At 38.9% G+C, this 16,112-nt stretch overlaps 1 protein-coding gene across 4 annotated transcripts in view; it reads right to left on the reverse strand.

Moving 5' to 3' along the window:
* Positions 1-244: 244 nt before the first annotated feature.
* Positions 245-16,112, reverse strand: part of ptprub (protein tyrosine phosphatase receptor type Ub) — a 159,005-nt gene continuing 143,137 nt past the window's right edge. For all 4 annotated transcript variants that reach the window (XM_040117793.1, XM_040117792.1, XM_040117794.1 and 1 more), the window contains 9 exons: positions 15,904-16,020; positions 14,732-14,886; positions 13,502-13,637; positions 12,617-12,766; positions 10,565-10,879; positions 7,267-7,392; positions 4,668-4,825; positions 2,892-3,027; positions 245-2,792 (listed from right to left, as the gene is read on the reverse strand). In XM_040117793.1, coding sequence (XP_039973727.1) covers positions 2,730-2,792; positions 2,892-3,027; positions 4,668-4,825; positions 7,267-7,392; positions 10,565-10,879; positions 12,617-12,766; positions 13,502-13,637; positions 14,732-14,886; positions 15,904-16,020 — 1,356 coding nt within the window. In that variant the 3' untranslated portion in view covers positions 245-2,729. The remainder of the gene's footprint in view (positions 2,793-2,891; positions 3,028-4,667; positions 4,826-7,266; positions 7,393-10,564; positions 10,880-12,616; positions 12,767-13,501; positions 13,638-14,731; positions 14,887-15,903; positions 16,021-16,112) is intronic.

Here is a 16,112-nt window from a genome sequence, read left to right on the forward strand (position 1 = left end):
GGGGAGAGATCAAATGGCTGATGTGGTTCAATGCGAAGGGAACTGTTAAAGATCACATCTTTATGAAAAACCGCAGGGTGGTCAGAGGCTTATATACAGGAAGTCCAAGTCCGGCTGTCAGTTCTCTGCTTCTGCTGACAAGCCTAACATAAAACCACGGTGATTTTTTATCCTGTGTATGCATTTTTGACAGAAGCTCCAATGATAAGTTAACAACAACAAACCACCTTTTTTTTCCCCCCTTGTTCTTTTATTGTTGATTGTTGTAATTCATCAGAACAAACCCCTTCCTGACCCCAAAATACATCTGTCTTCTCTGTCTCTCTCATTAAATACACACCTTGCCCCCACAAATACAATGGTCAAAAACACAGTAGTCATGTACCATCGGTTCATACAGAAACACACAAGTGAAATCCACGGTACTCTCGGGGCAGTTGCCACCGCTCAGAGAGCAGTCATAATAAAAAGCTTTGGAATGGTAAAAGTACATTGCACTCACACAGTTGTTGTGGCTGCAGGACAACACAATGGTTGAAATAAATTATGTGGATTGGGATATTTTGAAAGGAACTAAATGAAATGAAAAGCAGACAATGGGCTCATACATGCTTTAACAGACCAGTTTTACTCAGAGCGCTGGGATGAACACTCAGGGAGACTCAGTTCATATTCGGGTATTAAAAGTTCTGGCAATAAACTCACAAAATGGTCATTTACAGCACATTCAGGTTCGTGGTTATGTAGTGGTTACTTACTGTACGTCTTTACTCTGGGCAAACATATAGTATATTATTCATATAATATTCACATAACATAATATACATCTGTATGTACACATTCCTTCCACCCTCAAGGAAAAGTGTCCAGGCACTTCCTCCAGTGATCCGTTGCCAGATCACTGACTACACTGTAGCTACCTCATTCTTCATCCTCATCAAAAACAAGCTGCCCTATCAGTGAAGCTGGGAGAGTCTGGTGACGTTGGCTTACTGTTAAGATTCCTCACGTTCTGACGCTCCCACCTGAACCAGACTGTGAGCTGCAAAACTAGCAGCACAGTTCACCTAGCTGCCATTTCTCAGCTTCTGTGCGCTTCAGGGTGTCTTTCCTTGTTTCTTATGGCAGAGTGATACCTTTACCTTCCCTCCTGAAAACCTACACTTAAAGGAGTTTCAGGAGATATGGTGGAGCATAACATATTTTAAAGGGTAATAATGGAGTGTAGAATAGATAATTTCTTGGGTTTGGAACAAGAATGTTAAAAAAAAAATTCATGACTGTGTGTGGGGGGCTTCGGAGGATGTTTCATTGATTCAGGCATTAATATTTCCAGTGGTCTCCAGGCATTGGCCAGCAGGTGAAAAATAGTGGCTTTTGTTTGCCCATCAATTCTGTGATAAGCAGCAGGGTCTGTTGGCAATTGTTTTTTCTGTTCTTCCTTTTTAAAATACCATTTTTATTTTAAGATTAAAAAATGACCACCAATGTGAAAACATTAATATTTTTAGTGGTGATGCAAAAGGGCGTAGTTTTCCCCTCTAGACAACGTTAATGCCCCCTAACTGAAAGGGTTATGATGAAAATCAAACTGGCTTAGCTTGCTAAGAAAGTTTACAGTACAACCAAATGCCCCAGACAACGAAGGAGTAAGGGAGTCACAGACTCAAACCTGTAACGCAGCACTGGTTTAGACACTTCACCACAGCATTAATGAAACATCATTTTTCACACCACCGCCACCACTATGGCATGTCGGCACAGTTTCACCTGCTCCTTTGTCTTTCCTGCTGGGTATAAAATACAAACAATCACTTTGGAGCGGGAACATTAGCTAATGCAGTACATACTGTATGTTTGTAGGCATATATCGAGATGAAGCAGTAGAACAAAGTAAAGAGAGGATTCAAGTCAGTCAGTGGGATTGGCACTGTGACAGAAATGAGACAGGAATCTCCCGTGGTGGCACCAGGCCCAGTGCTGTGGTCCCTGGAAATGTCCACCTATAGCACACATGGTAATCCAGCACAAACATTATGGCAAAATACAACACATTGCACTACTGTACAGTTTCTGCATCAATACTGCTGAGGACTGGGCTGGTCTATCCTAATGCTGTAGGTCTCTTGTTAAAGTTTCTCGTTGCCGTTTGAATACCAGTATGACGACCTTTTAGATTTATTCAATGATGTGAATAAACCTGTCCTATCATCAGAGAATAAGGCAGTTTATGGTATGGTAGATAAGTCATGCCACAACCAGAGTGGACTGCTGTTGTATGTAGCTCTCAAGAGAGAAGAAAACGCATCCACATTTAGATAATGCTGCTGTAACTCTGGAATTACATCCAGCCCCCTCGCTGATTGAATGAAACGATGAAACACAGCCAAGGTGACCCTTCTTCAGAATAGACAGGTCCATTTTGTAGCTCGGAGTATTGTTTAGCTGCTACAGAAACTCTTAGCACAAAAGGAGCTTTAGTCCAAGAGGCAAAGAGGACCAAGAAAAGCACAAAAAATATCAAAAGAGATAAACATCACCAACAAGGAGGAAATCACAGCTGTACATTAAAGGTTAAAAGTTAGAACCATGACCAGGTTTTTTTTTCCCTCTCCTTCCTTTGCAGTTCCTTCAATGCCAAGTCCACAGGTCCGAACATTAAAGTAGAGGAGGCCTTAAATCAAATCTCCAGCGCGTGGGATACCGCTTCTGTGGTAAACATTTAGTTGCTATCTCCCTTCAAAGCAGTCCAAGTACTCCAGTACAAGGTCATAGCAGAATCGATACTGATCCTGAGGAAAAATACAATATTGTTAAATTAATGAGTGAATGACAGCAATATTCTTGCCACCTCAAAACACATTGTTTTCTTTATTTACAGACTCTCTCACCAGGGACTCCACCATGTTGGGTTTGCAGTTGCGGAGCGTTTTGACAGCATAGAAGATGTCCACCATGTTCTGGTACTGGATCATCTCAAGGAGAATGTTGCAGGCACAGAACGTCCCGCTGCGACCACCGCCGTTACTGAAGAGGAGAAGGTGTGTCATTTAAGAAAACACCTTAGACAGATGACTTATCTCTTTTTTTAAATTTAATTTAGGATTTGTTTTTATCCTCTAATGCTGTATTCTAGCCATGCTAAAGGCATGGCTCTAGGGATAGATTTGTCAGTTTGTCAGTCGGTCCACCACTTAAGTCCAGACTGAAATATCTCAACTGTTACATTGCTTGCCGATAAATTTGTTTTTTGTCCGAATACCTTTCACGCTTATGATATTCCCATAAGCTGCAGAGGTACTTTGTGTTATTAGCAAAGGTAAGCATGCCAACTTGCTACGCTAAGATGGTAAATAGTAAACATTATACTGCACATGCTTAGCAGAAGCATGTTAACACTCATTATGAGCATTTTAGCATGCTGATGTTACCATTTAGCTCAAAGGCTGCGTGCACTACAGCTCATTAATATAGCACATTTAAAACAAAGGCTATTTCAAAGTGAACAAATTACACAGTACATTAATTATCCTAAGAGTCTACAGTCTCCTTCCATTAGGTGCAGTTTAGGTTTGGACCTTGACTTTCAGTGTGATGCAACCCCGATCCACTTTTCATTGTCTGAAATCCTATAATGTTGCATGTTCAGCAGAGCATGTGGTGTTTATGGACAGTATACAGTATACAATAGCCCTATATACAAATTGATCTCCCTCTCCAGTGGGAATTGCCTTCTAATGTTTTTAAGCAGGTTCTGAAAGACTATAATAAAGTACAAGCAGGGCATAATATGTGTAATCTTATATACCTGTTTTTGTACAAAATGTCTTGATACGAAAATAGTGACACGGGAAAAGCTATGGGGAAGAGAAAAAGGGGAAATAACAGCACAGTGACATTTCCTTGGAAATATTGTCGTGGTCATCATAAATGAAAGGCAGTATCAATAAACTACTGGCGAACAATCCACTTCCTCTCTCCTGAGACAAACACAGCAAAGGTGGGCATGGAAGCCTCTGCAGCTTATACAAGCAATATTAAGGTAATCAATCGTCGTCAGTGCTTTGGCAGTCCTGGATTTACTGTAGTGAGAACCATCGCATTCTGTATTAAGACATAATTGATTTGATCTCCATAATCTCTTTCCTGGTTGTCGTGGGTAACACTGTGTGACAGCGCTGACTGATGTGCTTTTGGAAGGGGGCGGTGAGGATGAACGTGTGACGGGTTGGCAATGAGCTGGACGGCCCATTCATATTCATCAGCGGGTGTGCGCTCCAGGGGCTTAGGACAATACCACACACTGCTCTACATCACAGCACAGCACATTACACCCCAATTTGATTTTCTACATTACAAAATACTGCCATTGAAAAATACTTCACACTGCATCTCATTGCACAAAACCACACAAAACACCACAGAGACAAGACACAACACAGGCTCTGTCTCTCATCATCAAACAGATGTGGTCGTGATTTACCATGTCTTAACAGCCATTTTTGTGATGCTCCCCTCTGTGAATAAGCTTTTCGTTTTAAATGCTCTTTTAAATGTCAGTCTTCAACAGCACTATTTCACAGTCTGAGACCTTTTCAGAGAGAGATTGAACTTATTTCTGCTTTGTATTTTATTTCCAAGATACATATTACTAAGACATTACTCACAGGCAGTGGACAGCAGTGCGTCCTTCTCCACACTCTCTTTGCCACTTGTGCACTTGAGCCAGCAGGTTGAGGAAAGCCTTCTTGGAGTCGGGAACATCCCGATACGCCGACCAGCGCAGGAACTGGAACTGACACACCACCAGCTGGCCATCTTGGAGCTTCAAATGCAACAGCAAACATAAAACACATGGAATCTGAGTCTACGTACACGCTCTTGCTCTCATGTGTCTGTGTTGTATTACATTTTCTTTGTTTGTTTCAGTGTTTGTGCATGTACCTGTTAACAACCGTGTTTGAGTGCTCCCCAGGCTGCGCACTGGCACTCTCAGCTGTGCTCACTCAGCAGACTGACTTTGAGATATATGGGTTTGTTGGTGTAAGTGGGGACCGAGCTATGTGTGAGAGGGGTCCCTGTCTGTTCATAACCTTGTCCTGTAGAATCTCACGTAATACTTACGGACCAGTGGAGAACTGTAAGTCATGCAAATTGAGCTGGGAAAGACACCAGCGATATATGAAGGAACTGCCTCAGTGGAGTTGGGCTCTACAGAGTGTAATTTTTTGTACTACTTTCCCAGCCACACATACATATGCTTACAGTGCTCTTCCTGTGACTTTTACTCCCTACCCTTGTATATCATTGTCACACAAAGGAAAAAGACACACTATTGCACTGAGAAAGGGGCTAAGAGAATGAGAGGTGTGTGTTATTTCTCTGTGATTTGCTTACTCCCATGCTGTGTTAAGTTGTCCTCTCCTTGACAGGGGTGTGCACTGAGTAGAAAAAAATGTGCTTTAGGTATCCATGGGAATGACAAGGGCAGTCAACTGAGGAGGAGAGGATGCCAATCAAGAAAGGAAGTTCTGGGCACTATCTGTCGCGCTGCTTATAATGGCAGCCTTGTAATAAACGCCTTGCATACAGATTTCTTCAATAATTGGTTGACAGCTATCCTGAGCAGAATTCATGCATGTGCTTATGCAAATTCCCGTGCATAAAAGCACACCTGTGTGCGCACACATTCACAATCTCACACACGCACACACACACATTTATATATACATACATACACATATACAGACATACCTACACATATACATACATGTATACATATAAATATATACATATACATATATACACATATACATATATACATATATATATATATATACATATACATATATACATATATATATATATATACATATACATATATACATATATATATATATATACATATACATATATACATATATATATATATATACATATACATATATACATATATATATATATATATATACATATACATATATACACACACATATATATATATACATATACATATACACACATATATATACATATACACACATATATATACATATACATATACATATACACGCATATATATATACATATACATATACACGCATATATATATACATATACATATACACGCATATATATATACATATACATATACACGCATAAATACACATATACAGAGAGACACACACACACATACATATACATATATACATACACACACACACACACACATATGTATATGTATGTATATATATATATATATATATATTTTATTTATTTATTTATTTATTTTAATATATACATAATTTTTTTTAAATTGAGAAAAGACCGACCTGACATCCCCTCTGCTCCCTTTACCATGAGAGAACAGTCAGTGCCTTTTTTCTTAGCAAATTTCCTGAGTTCTGCCTAATTCTCCACTTTTTTAAAAGTGAGCCATGCTTTGTGAACAAATCAGAAGGAATTCTGCTTTGCCACCTGATTAGAGGATCCTGCAACCGAAAATATGACATGCATTATGATGATGAAAATCCCCTCTTTAGTATGCTAACAGGCACCTAAGAGAGAGAAGACACCTATCTAGGTAATGACAAGGATAAATTGAAAAAGGGAGAGACTGACCTTTATTGCATGCATGTCAATGGGCTTCATGGTTTTTTCATAGAAAGAAAGTTCTCATAATATGTATCACTCTTCTGAGAAAAATCTTAGGGAAACACAGGTGGCTCTGGTTCAATTTTCTGGACTGCTGAATATCAAAACAATGTCTTTTGTAGTTTGCATTATACAGTCAATGAACAAGTTTTTTACTGATCTGTCATTGTGTACAGTATAAATCTCCAGCCAATATTTTACAATGTGTTTATTTTAGAGTGTATTTATTTGACAGAAGTGCCGTTGTGCAAAAGAAAGTAATATAGACAGATAATGATGCAGATGCACATATCCAGAATCAAGGGAAGCATTCAGCTTTTGAGTTTGCGCACATACAAGAAGTTGTATAGGAATTCAAATCATCATTTGAAGGTCTCAGGTACACAGTATTTTTACAGCCAAGCCTGTAGTTCTTTGATTTTGAGGACTTTTGCCAGCGTTTTAGATGCACATTACAGCTCTAAATGTACTGTAAGTAAAATGTCACATCTGAATTACCAATGAGGACCACAGCTAATGTATTTCTAATTAGGTTCAAGTTATTATTTGCAAAATACCACTGAGTGGAACAACATGTCCTGAACAGGCTTTTTTGGCACCGAAATGACTCACCCTCGTGACATTCTTGACCCGAAACAGACGAGTAATGACATCCTCGTCTGCTGACATGGACAGAAACTCCACTTCCATGGGCCCATACTGCTGTAAACCGGGCTCCGGCCAGTACTGAACACACGGCTGCAGGTAGAAGGAAGACTGTTTTGTCAATGATGCACATACAATACTTGAACTAATGCATTCTTCAGTAGTTGTGACCAAAAAACCGCCTTTGCTCTTAAAAGTGTGGATCATCAAAGATTCGAGAGCTTTAAGAAGATCAAACGATGAAATTAAGCAAGTAAGTGTGTGTGCGTGTTTCTATGCAGTGGGGGTTTCTATGCAAATAATGTTAATAAAAGGAAGAAAATAAAGTTAAAGAGACATACAGATGCACAAGTATAATAACAGCAATGACAAAAGTGGTGTTAGCGTGTGCCTACGTACACCAGGAGATGTTATGGCGCCGCACTGGTGTTAACAAGGGGGGAGAAGCAGCGTGGGTAAAGGAGAGACGTAATGTGCTTTAAGAGATTGCAACAAGAGGGAAGCAAAGTACTCCAGTGCTACGACTGAACTCTATAGCAGAGTTTATAAAAAGATCTTGCAATGAACAACTTAAAGTGGCGATAACTCAATTTTCAGGCAAGGCCCAAAAGAACGGAACTGCACTGAAAGAAACAAGAGGAAAAACATTTATAGGGGGGTGGATGAAAAGTAGGATTGAACAGGGATAACTAAAAAAAAAAAAAAAAAATTCTTTTGCCTTTTATTTGTATTACCGCAAACAGGTTGTTACAAAACAGCATGCACAAAAGCAATTAGAGAAGCACTTTTTTTCTAGATTTAATGAGCACATCATAGTCAAAGATTAAACATTAAGATCATTTACTAACAGTGTTCCACAACAACAAAGCCTCTCAAAGCTCTTAAAGGTCATGTTATTGGTTTACTGATTTTGACGAATATCTTTTGGTAGGGTTATCTTACCATGAATACTAGGTAGCAATTAATTACTGTGAAAATCATAAGTAGTACTCAACTGTTTATGTGCTTTAAGCAAATTTCTTAAATTCAATGAACAATGATGCATGAGGTGCAGAGCCTATGAAAACAATACCTAATCATTTTTAGAATAAAATAAGATAGTAGGTGGGGATCATTTGAAAAACCTTAGATTGGTTCTGTTTCTATTTACAGTCAACATGCAGTAAACTGCAAGGATTAAATCCAGTTCTGTTCTGTTTTCTTCACTACTGATGACTCTGTTTCTTCAACTTCAAGATGCTAGTCACAATATGCAAATAACAATCTATCTTTTGGTGATTTAGCTAGTTTAATTATAATTTCCTTTTTTCTGAAGTGTCATCTTTATAGACAACTTTAAAATACTAGATAATGAATGCTTTAGAACCAGTAGTGCCACTGCTACTCGTTACACTCAAAACATAATTATATGTACACCAGAAGACCATTGTCCAAGAAACATAGATTCATAATTTAGAGTAAGCACTTTGTTTTCAAGGCAGTGATAATACTATCTAACTAATATTAACCTTTTGACTCTGCAAAGCTTGTAAATGCTGAATTTATGACTAAAAACACAAATCTAGATTCTGTATGAGCTATTATCTTCAATGTCTTTGGCTTTTTACAGGTGATTTATGTTATTCACTAGTTATTTATACACTTATTAATTTAGAATTATCATATTAATTATACGAGGTGTAAATAAATGGTAGTTTGAGATTATACATAAGTACTTCAAAGTACCCTTGTAAGATGGTAAATTGATGAAGGCTGATGTTAGCTAATGCTCTGCGCTGTTATCCTGATCTCAATGCAGCATCTGACACAATGGATATATGTATACATATTATATATGAACATATTCTTATTCAGAATTTCAGGTATCTACAGGAGTGTGATTGGTTTTGGTTTTTGACGACAAATCTTCTTGTGTCTGACAAGAAATGAATTTTCTCCCTGCAAGCAGTCTCCCTGTGCAGTGTCCCGCAAGGATCCATTTTGGTCCCTTTTTCTTTCCATGTTTTCCTCTCGCTACCCTATTAAACAGTATGACAATTTTATTTCTTTCCATTACTACACTGATGATGCCCGGTGTACCTGTCCCAACATAATTGAATAATTCAGCAGCACTGTCATTTCTACACAACTGTTAATCTGCCATTAAGGGCTGGATGTCTGCCAAGCTTGTTCAGCTTAACTGCAACAAAACTGAGATCTTAATTATTGGCTGAACACGTCTGTTGTCAAGTTGTGCCAGCTTTTGGTTCTTTAATAGTGTGCTAAAAATCTTCAGTCTTAGTCTTAGTAATATGGGAATATCACTACTGTAGGCTTATTCAGTCATGTTTCTCCCACCTAGGAAATATCTGGAGAAATAAATCATTCCGTTCTTTTGACTACATTCAGACTATTTTTAATGTTTTCATTCACCTCACACATGATTATTGTAATGATCCAATCTTCTGACTTAATCAGAAAAATGTAGGATAGCTCAATGTTTACAACAGAATTATGATTATATTTCTGTGCCTATACATTTTAGCACATACTTTAAGATCTATTGCTGAGTTTTAAAGCCTTCTTCAGTATGGCACCTGGTTACCTGGTGGAGCCCTTAAGTCCTCATTAGCTAGCTCATGCTAGAAGCTCAGGATAGCAAAGGCATTAAGTACCTCTCTTTCTAAGATAAGTACTGAAATTTCTTCTTAAATATCTTCTTTAAAATGTATTTATGAAATTTTTAAAATTATTTGTTCTTAGTATTTCATTGTGTTTTCAACCTTGAAGTCGAATCTTGTGTAATGTTTCCACTCATTATTATCATTATTATTTTAAGTGTTAAAGAAATAACACTGAATATTGTAGTACAGAGAAAGACATATGCTCATGAGAAAAAGTGGGACGCCAACAAAAAGATCCCTGAGATGTTGCTGGAGGGTAAGGCAAGCCAATTCTCCAGAGATGTAACTTGAGGAGGGGAAGGAAAATCTGGGGCGGGTGTTATCTAGTCATGCCTTGAGATCAATGTGGTCAGGGATCAAAGCCCAACAAAATGGCATGAAGGAACTAATCCCAAGCACAGTAAGATACTGAAACAGTGAGGGGAGGGTATGTCAAGAAAGTCTCAAGTAAAGTTCAGATAACCTCAGGACTGAAAGTAAAAACTTGTACAGCAAACAGCAGCTCCTGTGTGAGTGAACTCAAACATTTTTCAAAATCGCTTTTTCCTTATAGGGTCAACAAATCACTGGCAATAAAACAGTATATAACACTTTGACCTTACCCAAGCAGAGTTGGACTGGTTGAGTTGGTTGAGCATGACCACTGCTGTGCAGCCATAGTCAAAGACCAGCCTCCAAAAGTCTGCCGTGGTGCCCGGCAGAGGATGAGGGGTCACGATAAAAGCGGCCTGCCGATGGAAGCTGTCGGCGAGAGCAGCGTTGATGTAGTTGTTGCTCTCCCCTTCTGTTGTAACCAGGAAGGCCAGGGCGCGATCAGGCGGCAGAACATCCATACTGCGGTTCTTCTCTCGGTTTCTGGGCAACAGAGCAATGCTGCACTCTTCCACATCCAAGTGGGGTGTCACAGAGTTGAGTGTCTGAAAATGGAAATGTTCAAGAGTTGAGATGAGAGTAAGGGGAAGATGAAATAAAATTAAAGAGAGCGTTTAAAAGATGGGAGGCAGGAGCAGTGGTGACACACAGAAGAGGAATCAAAGATGTTAGGGAGGAGGAGAAGGAAGAAGAAGTGAATCAGTTAGAAGAAGAGAAGACTGGGACGCAGAGAATGCCAAGAATCCAATAATGTTAAGTGAAAGAATCTTTAATACTCATAATACAACATAACATTGACAAACTGATTTAAAAGAATAAAGGACAAATTAGGCCAACTGCATAATAAAAGGGAATGTAATGAAGTTTTTAAAAAATCAAAAGAAAATTTGGCATACCAATTTTCTTTGATGAACTCTCTATTCATTTACTGTAATTACATTAGACAACTTGAAAAAATATTTGGATCATTAATACACCGCATCAATAATAGATCTGTGACGTCCTGATCTCAGTAGTACCAGTTGGCTGTTTGCTGTCTGCACGATGACAGAGTAAAAGGCTAACACAGAGCTCGCTGGGCGGTGCAGAGGCTTTCAACAACAGTGTCAGACGGATAAGTTTACAAGATCAAAGAGAAGCATTTAACATTTTCCCTTATGAAAAACTAACGGTTTGTAATCAGAGTGTCGCACCACCTACTGCACCATGCCCTAATCCAAAGCAATACATCAATCATAATTCCTAATCAGTATATAAGGATTAAAAAGTATAAAATCAACAGAGGAGCATGAGCCTTTTCCAGTATTACTTTGAAATGCTAAACCTGGAATCAATGCGGCTGCTGGCTGAGTGCTGCAACAGAGGGAGGTGGATGAGGCAGGTAAAGCATGTGGGAACACAGCTGGCTCTCTTCTCTCCTAATCAACATCTAATAAAATGTTCTGAGACCACATTCTTACAAACCAGTTAGAGGATTCCAATGACAGTCACACAGAATCAAAAGTGACAGAAAACTAACATCATCCTGCACAAATACACACGTGCACACACGCATACAGTATATGGATGCATATCCGTCTCTGTCATTTAGTCGATTCCTTTCTGCACTCCTTTCTGTCTGTTGTTTATGCAACTCTCTGAATGTCAAACAGATTGTTTTAACTTAACTGGGCAACTACAGTATAGTGCACACCACGACAGAATTCTGGATATGCAATACAGATACAACCTACGATAAATACTCCCCAAATTGTATACAATGCATCGACAATGTGGTTGCCTCTAGGTACGACTGTATCACCTACCAACTTTATATTCAAGCCATCAGATTTAAAATGTCAACATCAATTAATTTTACTGTTGTCATTATTAGAGGCAAAAGTAGTAAATTTAGTATTAGGAGTAATAGTGTTTTACGTGCACAAAGGGATGAAATATCTGTGCTGTTTATTTGTTTTACTATTAGTAGTACTGTGGTAGCATTATTAGTAACACTACAGTATATGTATTAGTAGAAGGGGAAGTAGTATTATTATTGTTGATACTGAAATTTAACTGTTGCAGCTGAAGTGCTAGTAGGTTCGATTAAGGTAACTGAAGAAATTTTGTTGATGATATTAAATAAACTGAATTGTGAATGCAAATTACTGTGTTTGAGCTATGTAATTAAGAATATGAGTTGGCATGTTTCATATCTTAATGGCTGCACATTTCAACAAAATGAAACTGTGCCTAAAAATGGATCCAGGTCCTGCTGTTCCACCATCCAGCACAACACTGACCTGGAACTCTTCCCGTAGCTGAGAGGAATTACTCTGGGAATCCACTCGTAGCATCTCTTTGTAGGTGACGGCAAACTCGTTCACCAGGATGGCCGTCTCCCCGCACAGACAGGCCTCAAGAATGGCATCATGGATAAAGATATACTGCTCCTGAAAGGACAACAGGTAACACGATTAAGTGCTGTGTATATGCACATGTGTGGGCATGAATATGTACTCTACCGGGTTTCAGGGAACACGCGAGAGTGCGATATATGGTCGCCATCAGTTAAACAGACATTACAGAAGAGGCGGGTTATGAATATATGTAGATGTAAATAAATAATCAAACAATATGAAGAGAGGCAGAGATTTTTCATAACCTGCCTTATTCTGAATTAAACATGTGCTATAATGTTGGTAGTGTATCAAAGCTGTTGGAGAATAAATAAATATTTCTAAGTAAACAAACACATGTGGTGTGCATTTAATTAGAGCACCTTTGCAAATAACTACAAATGTAATAAACAGCTAAGTCAATGATGGATTTACATAATAAGGGGTGAATATGCAAATTGTCTTCACATCTAAAGAAAAGCGTCATGCCTACACAGCACACCGAGAGACAATGTGAGTCTTTTCCCTAGAACTTTTGCAGTGACCTTTACATAAGTCCCAGAGGGGGAGTATGATAATGCACCCCCCTTGCTCTTTGAATTTCCAAAAAATAGGAGGAAAATACAATTGTTTAAAAACCTGACTCTTCAAAGGTTCTCTGGTAGAGGAGAGAGGTTATCAAATTATGTCCAGTGATAAAACCTCCTGAATATATATGCCAAAAAAATTTTGAAAAATGAAACTTAGTTTGAATGTGAAGTGGCATCCTGGCTGTGCAGTTAACCTGACCTCTGTCTGGATCATGTTGATGCGTCGAGAGCAGAGGGTTTTGACACAGTTGTAGATATCCACCACGCCTTCACACTCAGCCATGTCCAACATGACATCCAACACGATGTAGCAGCCAGTGCGGCCCGCCCCCACACTGGAATACAAAGGACATCCTTCATGAGGAATCATGCATGGTCTTACGATTACTATTTCAAGTTAGTAAAAATGCTGCTATGGTTTTGAGAATAAAGTGTGCCTGCTCAGGAGCATGAGTTATTAGCATTACATGATTTAAAAGAAAATGGGAGAGTCTTTAAGGCCACTACAACGTACAAGGACAGGGTCATGTGACAGACAGAATTTGGGAAGCTAGAACTAGCGGCCAAAGGGGCGAGCTAGGCCACACTATTTTTAATGCCCCTGTGCTACATGTTATTACACTACTATCTCATTATCTGTCTGTTTGAGTCAATATTCATTGCAAATAGGTTGAAATGGTTTCATTTTGGCGTGAAATTACTGAAAATTAATGTGGTAAATTTTTACTACATTATGTTTTAGCTGGACCTTTTTTTAACCTGATAATCCCATGATGCATTTTGAATTCTAAGTAAACAGAGGCTTTGGCCACCAACAAGAGGAAATTCAAAAAATTCAGTGAGTATCTGTAATAGAGAAATTAACTACTTGCGATTTGAAGGGAGCCTTACATGTGTTTTTCAAAGAGTGATTAAATAGAAGTAAGGTTAGCATGAATATCCATGAAGTGCACAATGTCACATTTTGTCTTTATTTGTCTTTTTTAGCATCAAGGCTTTTTCTCTTCTAACCAATGATTTTGCATTTAAAAAATTTTAACCCAAGATTACATACGAAGACAGACAGATATAAGGTATTGCTTTGTATGTAAAACAGAAAGGTAAAAGAGATATGTGGTAAGTTGTTTAAAAAAAACCTTGTCCTTCCAATTCTGTATGAAGTAGTCTGTGTTTTTAAAATTTTTTTTACAGGACAAGTAGTCTAGCTAACACGGTTAACAAAAAGTAGCCTATGGATGCTAACGGCTGACTCTGTCAGTCACTTCATTTCACTTTGTATGTCATAGTCATACTGAGTCTCTCAAAAGAGAATACTATTGATTGCTAATCAATTACAATATAGTACATATTTATCACACTCTGAAAAATTAATTGCAATAACAGATGGTTTTATAACACTACAGGCTACAGCGGTTAAGCATCGCGTTACCTGCAGTGGACCACCACAGGGCCAGCGTCAGGAGGTGTAGAGGCTTTCACTCTTCGTATAAAGGCAAGCAGTCCAGTTGCGTGATAGGGTACCCCGTGCTCAGGCCAGGATGTGAAGTGGAACTGACGCACCTCATGCTTGGTTGAGTATCCTCTCTGTCGACACGAACACAGTACACATTAGCATTACATGTAAAAAAAAACCCCACACTACATTTATATGGCTTGCATCCTAACTATAGTAGCCTACAGGCCATTTTATCATTGTGCTCCCATCGATTCAGACGCATCCCCCCTCCTTGAGAGATGTGGCAGATTTTTTGGTTCAGTGTGAGGACAACCAGGACATTATGTACGTGGGGTGTTAGGTCTTCTAGTACAGTTAGGCCTCTGGGCATCATACGCTAGTAGCAGCTGCAATGTGACAGACATGCAGGAAGGAATTACTGAGGCTCTCTGAGCTCAGGGAGGGCTGGGAGGTTTCTCCTCTCTACTGGGAGGCTGCTGCAGTCACACAGCAATTTCTTCCTCTGTACAGAGATGACAAAGTAAAGCCAGGCAAAGCAAAGATTTGTTGAAGACAGAAATCCAAAAAAAGAACGGAAAAGAGCTATGAAAAACAAGCTGTCACCAGCTCCCAAATTTGTGCCGATTTGAATAAGCAGCAGTGTGTACCCAAGGAGAGCGACTGTGACAGTGTGATGATAATGCTGTGTTTGTGCCACTGTCACTCCAGTTTTGCTCTGAGCCCTTCCAAAGAGAGATCCCCCAGGAGATTGACAGGATGGAGGCCACTGGGGGCACAACACTGTAACAGCTATGTTGGAAAGACGGCAGGGGTATCCACATAGCTACTGGTGTTAATTCCTCTAAATTTAACATGTGTACCTCATGCCCATCAGCACTAAGTCCTGCCAAGTATCTAATCCGTTCTATTAATTTACTAGTTCTAATTTTAATTCTTACTTTACCAGGTAATAGGAAAACATGGCTAAGTTATGTGCAACAATAAATAACAGAAAAAGAAAAAAAGGAAGAAGCAGTTTAGAGCACAGCGTTGCTTTTTACCCTGAAAGAGTAGTGAAATTAAAAAAATCATTGCAAATATTAATAAAATGCAAAATAAGGTAGGCAAAAGAGGCTCGGCAAAATGTAAATCTTAGATAAACTCACCCTCTCCAAGGCTAAGGTACGAACTGTGTATTCAGCCAGTGTCTCCGTCTTAAGCAGAGTGATTTTAATGTCACCGTACATCTCGCTGTCATCAGGCCAGTATTTACAGCACTTCACCTGTTTAAAATTGAGAATTAGCAGAATTAAAGCTCCTATTGATAATTGTGGAAAATGCACCTGCAAAACTTTAGAAGGTGTAACATGAATTA

The sequence above is a fragment of the Xiphias gladius genome, chromosome 22, assembly GCF_016859285.1.
Source record: "Xiphias gladius isolate SHS-SW01 ecotype Sanya breed wild chromosome 22, ASM1685928v1, whole genome shotgun sequence".
Taxonomy (NCBI): domain Eukaryota; kingdom Metazoa; phylum Chordata; class Actinopteri; order Istiophoriformes; family Xiphiidae; genus Xiphias; species Xiphias gladius.